Source organism: Suricata suricatta, chromosome 12, assembly GCF_006229205.1.
Source record: "Suricata suricatta isolate VVHF042 chromosome 12, meerkat_22Aug2017_6uvM2_HiC, whole genome shotgun sequence".
Lineage (NCBI taxonomy): Eukaryota > Metazoa > Chordata > Mammalia > Carnivora > Herpestidae > Suricata > Suricata suricatta.
Genome location: NC_043711.1, coordinates 4,530,766 through 4,539,667, shown reverse-complemented (window position 1 = coordinate 4,539,667; position 8,902 = coordinate 4,530,766). Strand labels below are relative to the sequence as shown.

The window sequence follows — 8,902 nt, the reverse complement described above, 5'->3', positions numbered from 1 at the left end:
GTGAATGCTAGTACCTACATCAAAGGGGTGTTGAGAGGATTAGATGAGATACTGTATGACGCTCTCTAGAACAGCGCCTGGCAATAGCCTTATGCATGATCTAAGTAACCATGAGGATTGTTTCTTGAATTAATGTTCCACAAGTGTAACAAGAGGCTCAGGGATCAGAGCTCTATGTCGCCCCCCTTTCCATAAATGTAGACACCCTCCCATCCCAGCCTCCTACACTCAACAGGAGACTCCCCTTCCATCCAGTCCTCTCAGCCACCAACTGCCCCTGGCCTTTTTGGCACTGGTTACTTGGAGTGTGGGATCGCTGGGGACAGCCCTGACCCTCCTCATCGCACCCCACTGGGTCAGTTGTTTGAGCGCTGTCTTCCCTCCTGGTGGCAGGGACCCCGGCGGCCAGATTCATAGATGACGCCATCGATGGGGAACGACTGAAGCACCTCATCGTGACCCCCTCAGGCTCCGGCGAGCAGAACATGATAGGAATGACGCCCACTGTCATCGCCGTGCATTACCTGGACCAAACGGGCCAGTGGGAGAAGCTGGGCCTCACAAAGCGACAGGAAGCCTTGCAGCTCATCCAAAGGGGTGCACCCACGTTCAGAACCTCCCTGCTCCCACCACCTCCCAGGACAGGGTCCTCCCTGAGACCCAGTCTCTATCCAGGCCACCCCCTTCCCCGTAGCACCTCCCCTTTCTGGATCCCTCTTTTCAAAGACCTCCCCTGACCTTTGCCCTCTCTGAGACCCTGGGCCCCTCTGAGGCCTCCAGACCTCCATCTGCTATTAAGGCCCCATTGCTCTGAACCCCCTTGAGAACCTTCCCCTCTCTGAACCCCTCTGCTCTGAGACCTCCCTCCCCTCCCCCTCCAGATTTCCCTGACGTGCCCTGAGGCCCCTCTTTCCTCTCCGGACCCCTGTCTGGCCCCTCAGAGAATCCTTGTCCCCTGAACCCCTCCCCTGGCTGGCCCACACCCTGAACTCAGCCCAGGCTCCTCTGGATACACTTCTGTCTTCCCTGCAGGGTACACCAGGCAGCTGGCCTACAGACAGGACATCGGGGCTTTTGCGACCTTCCTGAATCGGAAGCCCAGCACCTGGTGAGCTGTTTGGAGCCCCACCAAACAGGGAAGCCTGGGGAGTTTTCAGGGTGTCTCTCCCAAACAGCTCTGTGATCTTCTCTCTCAGAGACAAGGAACCGACCATGAGCTGCCAAGTGGCCAGCAGAATTCAGTGCCCCCTGTGGCTAGTCTGGCACCTGACTTGGGTGGGGAAGCTGGGCAAGCCTGGTAGGCCCCGCCCCTCTCTGCTCATTGGTTGACTGGAATGACCATCTTGGATCCAGGAGGCCCACACATTGTGCCTGCCCACAGGTTGACAGCCTACGTGGTCAAGGTCTTCTCTCTGGCGGTGAACATCATAACCATCGAATCCAAGATCCTCTGCGGGGCTGTCAAATGGCTGATTCTGGTTACACAGAAGAGCAACGGGGCCTTCCAGGAAGATGGGACTGTAATTCAACAGGAAATGACTGTAAGAAGCATGGGTTAAGGGCACGCTGGGGAAGGGGTGCCTGGAGTCACAGGATAGAGCAGAGAAAGGCTACCCCTTACCCTGATAATATCACCTTCCCATTACAGACCAGAGACCTTCAGAATCTAGTGCAGCCTGAAGTCCCTGCCCTTTCACTCTGAAAATATAGAACCCCTCACAGCTGTGTTTCTCCAAATGTGGTTCCCAGGCCAGCAGCATCAGTATCAACCTCTAACTTGTTAGAAATGCTTGTTCTCAAGCCAGACTCCAGATGCAAGGAATCAGAAACTTCAGGAGGAGGGCCCAGGAATCACAGTTGCTACAGGCCCCCCTGCCCCACCACGTGATGCTGACGCATGCACAAGGTGGAGAGTCGCTGCCTTACCTGACCTTTCACACTTCCAGTCTCACACCGTCCCCCTGCCCCCATGCACACACCATCCGCACTGATAGGAGCCTTGCTCTGTCCTGTCAAAAGGACTTTGCACCTGCTGTTCTCACTGACTGGCAGGACAGTCCCTGTAATCCCCCATGGAATCTCTCCTGATGTCCCCAACTGAGTCACACTCCCACTGTCCATTCTCACTGCCACATCCACCTCTCCTCCTGCACAGCACTCAACCATCTGTAATGATGTGTCTACTGGGGAGCCCACTGGTTCATGTGTGGCTCCCCTGCTAGATGGGGAGCACGGTGGGGATTGGGTTCTGGTGTCTGGTTCTCGCCCACCATCTTATCCACAGCACCAGCTACAACTGCTGAGTGAATGAATACTGAAGAGTGTGGCCCACCTAGGGAGACCCTGAGGAGAGACTCGCCCCTACAGGGGGACTGGTCAGCTTTGGGGGACACACTGGTGATACTATCCTTGTTTCCTGCTTCCTGTTCTAGGGGGGCTTCCGGGAGAATGAGGAGAAGGATGTGTCCCTCACAGCCTTTGTTCTCATTGCGCTCCAAGAGTCTAAAGATTTGTGCAGTGATCAGGTCAACGTAAGTGTCCGCCACCCTCTCCGCCCCTCCCCTCCCCAGTGTACACCCACCTTGACAGGTAAGATGTGCATTCGGGGATTCCCAGTCCTCCCAGTGCAATAACAGCCACCAATGTGGGATAATACCCAGAATACCATAATAATTCGCAGCATGTTTTGAGTGTCAACTAAGATGCTCATCTAAGACTTGCACATGTTGAGTCCTATAATCCTTGTAAGAACCCAACAGGTAGGTATTTTTATTATCCCCAAGTTACACATCCCTCAGAAAACTGAGACACAAGGAGATCAAAAATGGGTGCCTTCTGCCTGCTTTACCCTGTCCAGAGACTTTCAGCCAATTTCAATAAAAATCCCCCAGCCAGCTTCCCCATCACTGCTACATGATCAGTGCATTGTACCTTGCTGCTTCCCTGAAGAAAAGGCACAACCCAGACCCCAAAACACATCAAAACTGTTTTCTTAGTTCAGGAGATTTTTAGGAAAATTTCGAAGGGCCCATGACCCCAAAAAGGAAACGATTATAAATACTGGCTCATGGCCATCTCTCTTTTCTCTGGTTCTGGTTCTGAGACAGAGAAGCTTAGGAATCGGGCTCCTGAGAGTCACTGTGCTTGCTCCCTCTGCTACGTCCTGGGGTTTGAGAATGGTTTGTTTGACCTTTAGCTTGTGAAGCTGGGGACCCCAGGGTCTTACCTTCAGCTAGCTGCCCCTCCCTTCAATGGACTCAAGATAGAGGGGAGGGGATTGTTACCTTTAAGGCCGGAGAGGGACACAGCCCATTCCGGGTCCAATAATTGCTCTCTCCCTGCCACTCAGCCTCCTGGCAGAATATGGCTGCCTTCTTTGGGGAAATAGGCCGACCAAAGCCAGAGCTTTCAGATTCACATGGGAGATTCTGATTGGCCCTCCCAGGGTCAGGTGATCATACATGGGCCAATCAGCTGAGGCCAGGAAGTAGGTCTTCCTGGGTAAATATGGCTGCTTCCACTGTGGTGAGATGAATGAAAGACAGACGTATCTGCAAAAGTTAAGAGTAGATGGAGGACAGGCCACTGTAAATGGGGGGGGGGTCGGGAGAAGGATTAATTTCTGCTACAAGACAACAACCTATTCTTCAACAAAATGGCTACACTGTAGCCGGATTGTAGCAGAGAGAGTTGTGACATATAGGTTTTTCTTTCCAGGAAGCAACTTTATTCGTGCCAGGATGGCTCAGTTGAGTTTATACTCTAATATATTAGCCTCTAACTCCAAGAGGCATATTGTTTACATAATTTTTTCTTTGTCTCCCATATATGGTAACATACAAACATGCAGTCTGAATAAGTGATCTTATTTAAAAAGATTGAGAGGGATGTCATGTACTCTTATAGCTAGTTTGCCTTGAGGGTTTTTTTTAATTACTCCTTCGGGAGGGTGCCCTATCACATCTCTATCACTCTAGACTATAGAACCAGATTGCTGGGGCGCAAATCCATAGTGTGCTGGAATCAGGGTGCCTGGGTGGCTCAGTCGGTTGAGAATCTGAATTCGGCTCAGGTCATGATCCCACTGTCCCGGAGCTCCAGCCTCAAAGAGTGTGCTGGTATCAGTCTGTGAAAGCCAACTGTTAAATGTTCTGCACTTTCACAAGTTAGGTGTTAAGATTCTTTTCAGTTAAATTGCGGAAACTGACTTTAGACTAAGCATTAAGCATCAAATGGAAAGGTAATAAACACAAAATTCATCAATCCCTAATTGTTTTATTGCTTTCCCTCCTTATCTATGACAAATCTATCCATCTCGAGGATATTCACATACCTATATGGTGGAAATGCTGTCTACTGTGCTACTGCCCACCTCCTCCCAACTCTGCATTCATTAACTACGTATAGTTTGAAATTGGCCGTGGTAATATTTACATCAAGAAAGTCCTCAAACACTACAAACCATGTATTTCTCCATCCCCCATCCCTCTGGGTCTCAATATTCTCATTGTGCAGTAGAGGTGATGATGAAAATAATGCCTACACCACAGGATCCTGAAGTTCACTGATTATGCCATTTAGTAAGTGTTAGCTATGAAGCTGATGATTAGATCAATGGGATTTCCAGTGAGTTACTGAAGCTGGCTCATACTAGCTCATGAGTGCCTGTCTGCCACATCTATTCTCCACTCCATGTTCAGGGCCATTATGCTGGTCGCTTGAAATTGGCCCCAGTGGGAGCATTTACACCACAGCAATTGGCAGGCCATAAAACAGACCCCCGCCTCCATACACACAGTGGAGAGATGGTGTTTAAACTGTTACCATCACACCACCGGCTACATATACTATCCCAGGACCATCAGATTTACCCTGAAACCAGGCAGTTCACAGAGACTAAAATGTCTGGAAACCACTCCCCCCAAATTTTATTAAACAGATTCTAAACAATTATATTCTAAGGACAGGAAGCAAACTTGGACCCAGGAATTGACATTTGTGTGATCCTTACCAGTTCTCTGTGGCAGCAATATCCACCTTACCAGAGAACCCAATCTTCTTTTTTACAGAGCCTGGAGCGCAGCATCAATAGGGCAGGAGATTATCTTGAAGCCCACTACAGGAACCTCAGGAGACCATATTCTGTGGCCATTGCTGGCTATGCCCTGGCCCAATCAGGCAGGCTGAAAAATGACCTCCTCACAAAATTTCTGAGCACAGCCAAAGGTGAGGGGCAGCCTGGCGAGGTAAAGAGGAATGCATGGCCAGGGTTTGGGGGTGGTCATCTTGAGCTGGCATGTGTGGCTCTAAGCTGCGCTGGGATGGGCAGCTTCAAGTTGAGCTGGAGTAAGTTGTGCTAGGTCCTGCTTGGGGAATGGCTCTGAGGTGTGAGAAGTCCTCCCTGTGAGCTACCCAAGAAGGTAGCATCATTCATACAACAAGTGTATGTTGAGCTCTTGCTATGACACAGAGAAAGAATGGGCTCTGATGTCAGAGAGATTCAAATTCAAATCCCCCTCTGCCACATTCTCACTGTGTGACTTTGTGTCACTGGCCCTCCTGGACCTCCTCTGAAGATGATATTTACATCATAGGTGGTTGAGAAGATTGAAAGAGTAATGTAGGGAGAAAGTCTAGCATAGATTGAGGGCTCTATCACTGATGTCATCATTTTCACAAGGGTAATTAGGATTAAATAAGATAATGCCATAAAGAATTTATCCCAGTGCCTAACACATAGGAGCACTTAATCCTTTGGTCAGGTGAATATACTGCATCAGGGTTGCACCACTCGCTGATGTAACATATGTCAGGTAACACATAGACTCAGGTGGATTAGCACAATGGAAGTTTGTTGTTGGTGGACAGCTCTCCTCCAGACATTCATGCAAGGATCCTGACCACTTTCTCTTCATGGCTCTGCCACCGTGGGATCCTAGGTATCCACTCCATTTAAGCAGAAGGCAAAAGAGTCAGGTGGATTGTGCAATGGAGGTAGACCAGGCATGGAAAGGGCCCCTAACACTGCCAGTGTCCATTCCATCATCCAGAGCTCAGTCATGCAGCCATATCTGCCTGCAAAGATGTGGGAGATGTAGTCCTACTCTGTGCCCAGGATATGAGAGAGCAGTTTTTTTAATGCTTATTTATTTTTGAAGGAGAGAGCCCAAGCATGGGAGGGGAAGAGAGAGAGGGACACAGAGGATCCAAAGCGGGCTCTGTGCTGTAAACAGACAGCCTGATGTGGGGCTCAAACTCATGGACCTTGAGATCATGACGTGAGCCATAGTCGGACACTCAATGGACTGAGCCACCCAGGCACCCAAGAGAAAGGAATGCTTTTTGTGACAATCTCTGCCAAAAGAGCTTTCTTGGGAGCTGGGGACATCACAGTGACTACAGCACAGCCCCTGCCATCAGGGCTCACACGCCAGTTGAGGAAAGGAATGAGTTAATATGTTGCTACAGAGCATCATAGGGCTGGGACAGGACAGCACAGGATGTTTTGAGAGAGAGAGGGAGGGCCTCGCCCACTCTTGGAGTGCCATTGAAGCTGCATTGTACAGGATGGGGTTAACCAGGAATAGATGGAGAAAAGGTGCTCCAAGTAGTGGGTGCAGAATTTGAAAAGGCCCAGGAAGTAAGAATGAACATGAAAGTTTAGGGAATCTCATATAGATCAGCGGGGCTACATTGAGAACTGAAATGGAGGAGTGAAGGTTAATGAAAGAAGAGAGTGAGGCAGGAGCCAGCAGAGTGAGGGCCTTGGATGTCAGTCAGGACATGTGAATACTAAGAAGTCTAGCGTGAGTCTTTTTCTAAGTTTTCTCTGTGCCATCTCTTCGTTGGACAGCACAGTGAGTATGGGGGATGGGGGTTCTTTCTGCAGACAAGAGAAGTTGGGAGGAGCCTGATAAGAGGCTCTACAATATGGAGGCCACATCCTATGCCCTCTTGGCCCTGCTGGTGCTCAAAGACTTTGACTCTGTACATCCCGTCGTGAGCTGGCTCAATGAGCAGAGATACTATGGAGGCGGCTATGGCTCCACCCAGGCAAGTGACCCCATGTCCCCCAGGCACCTGAATGTCTACCTCCTCTGGCCTCCCCCTGGCCTCTAGAGAAGATGCTAAGACCAAGAGGAGCAGCCCTTCTGTCCCACAATCCAGAGTGGCTGGAATGGAGTTGAGCATAAGGCTCTTTTAGTTGTGATCCCACTGGCAGATTCTAGACTACACAAAGAATGCCCAAGCTGTGATCTGAGGATCCTCATATCATGACCATCTTGTCAGTTCCATCAGGCTCCCAGTGTTAACTCGTATCTTTCATTGTGTTAGCTCATATCTTCCTGTGGGTTCTAGACCATGTTTTCAGTTCCACTGCACTTCTAGAGTTAGTCCACATATTCCTGTGGCTTCTAGACAAGGTTCTCAGGTGTACCTGGCTCCCAGTGTTAGTTCAAATCTTTCTGTGAGCTCTAGAACATTTTTCAGTTCCACCAGGATCCCAGTGTTAATTCATATTACTCTGGATTCTAGACCATGTTCTTGGCATTCTAGGACATCATCCAAGCCTCTCTGTCCATGGAAAGTGAGTTTTAGGCCATGGACTTCATGCTCCAGTTCAGCCCCCTTTCTCTCTGGAGAGCTGTGGTCACATTCTCAGTGTCACTTCTGGATTCTAGATCATATGTTCAGTGTTCTCAGGCTCCAACTTCATTCTTTTTTCACAAATGGGATCTATACACATTCTCAGTGACTCCAAACATTTGTCTTCGACCCCACTCTGACGGGACTGGGCACACTCTCAGTTTTGCTAGAGTTTCAGTCTTTGCCTGCAATTTCTAGTGGATTCTAGACTTGTTCTTAGTGTGTCCAAGCACTTGTCTAAGCCACTGCCCCTTGGAGAATCAAGAACATGCCCTCACTGTCTAACAACCCCTAATCTTATCCTCACCCTCTCTGGGGTGAGGGGTCCTATGCTATCAATTTGGTACCCCCTCACTCTGATCTAAGTCTCTTCCTTCCCCAGTGGGTTCTAACCACTTTCTCACTCACTTGGCTCACTCTCATTCTTTCTCATGGGTTCTAGGCCACCTTCATGGTGTTCCAAGCCTTGGCCCAATACCAGAAAGATGTTCCTGACCATGAGGACCTGAACCTGGTTGTATCCATTGACCTACCCAGACACAGCTCTGCCATCAAGCACACCATCCTCTGGGAGTCTGCTAGCCTCCAGCGGTCAACAAAGGTATACCTGCCTAGTCAAACCCCTGTTTCAACCTCCACACCAGCCAGGGTTTCCCAGAGGCAAGAGATATGGCAGATGACTGTTGCAGCCAAGGAGAGGCTTGGTTCCCAACATCCTTTCTTCTCTCTCCCTGCTCCCTGCAGACCGAGAAAAATGAGAATTTCGTAGTAACAGCTCAAGGAAAAGGACAAGGCACCTTGTCGGTAAGGAACAGGAGAATAAACCCATTGGCCCACCTTCTCCCAGCCCCTCTTCATATCATCTCAAATGGTCTGACACTTCATCGCCGGGCTATCTCACCAGGTGGTGACAACGTACTATGCCAAGCTCAAGGCCAAACAGACCTGCAAGAAGTTTGACCTCAGGGTGACTCTCCGACAAGCTCCTGAAGATGGTAAAAGAGTGAAGACCCTACATGTCACCCTCTCCCACCTCATTCCATGTCAGCCCCCCTTCCTGAATGGGGACCCAGGGACACACCCCCTCCCATTTTTCTGTCTCTGTGCTTCTAGTCAAGAGGCCTCAGGATGCCCTGAACACCATGATCCTTGACATCTGCACCAGGTAAGTGATGGATCACTGGGGGTCATTCCTCTGTCTATAGTGGACTCCTCACAAATAACATCTGTGGTACCTAATCCACTTAAGAGTGCA

At 49.7% G+C, this 8,902-nt stretch overlaps 1 protein-coding gene across 1 annotated transcript in view; it reads left to right on the top strand.

The window, feature by feature from the left end:
- The window catches only part of LOC115273441 (complement C3 alpha chain-like), a 26,508-nt gene that overhangs the window by 13,316 nt on the left and 4,290 nt on the right, over positions 1-8,902 (top strand). Inside the window, exons 13-22 of the mRNA XM_029916482.1 lie at positions 370-597; positions 1,033-1,108; positions 1,382-1,541; positions 2,433-2,531; positions 5,070-5,226; positions 6,890-7,053; positions 8,090-8,248; positions 8,392-8,451; positions 8,552-8,642; positions 8,761-8,812. Coding sequence (XP_029772342.1) covers positions 370-597; positions 1,033-1,108; positions 1,382-1,541; positions 2,433-2,531; positions 5,070-5,226; positions 6,890-7,053; positions 8,090-8,248; positions 8,392-8,451; positions 8,552-8,642; positions 8,761-8,812 — 1,246 coding nt within the window. The remainder of the gene's footprint in view (positions 1-369; positions 598-1,032; positions 1,109-1,381; positions 1,542-2,432; positions 2,532-5,069; positions 5,227-6,889; positions 7,054-8,089; positions 8,249-8,391; positions 8,452-8,551; positions 8,643-8,760; positions 8,813-8,902) is intronic.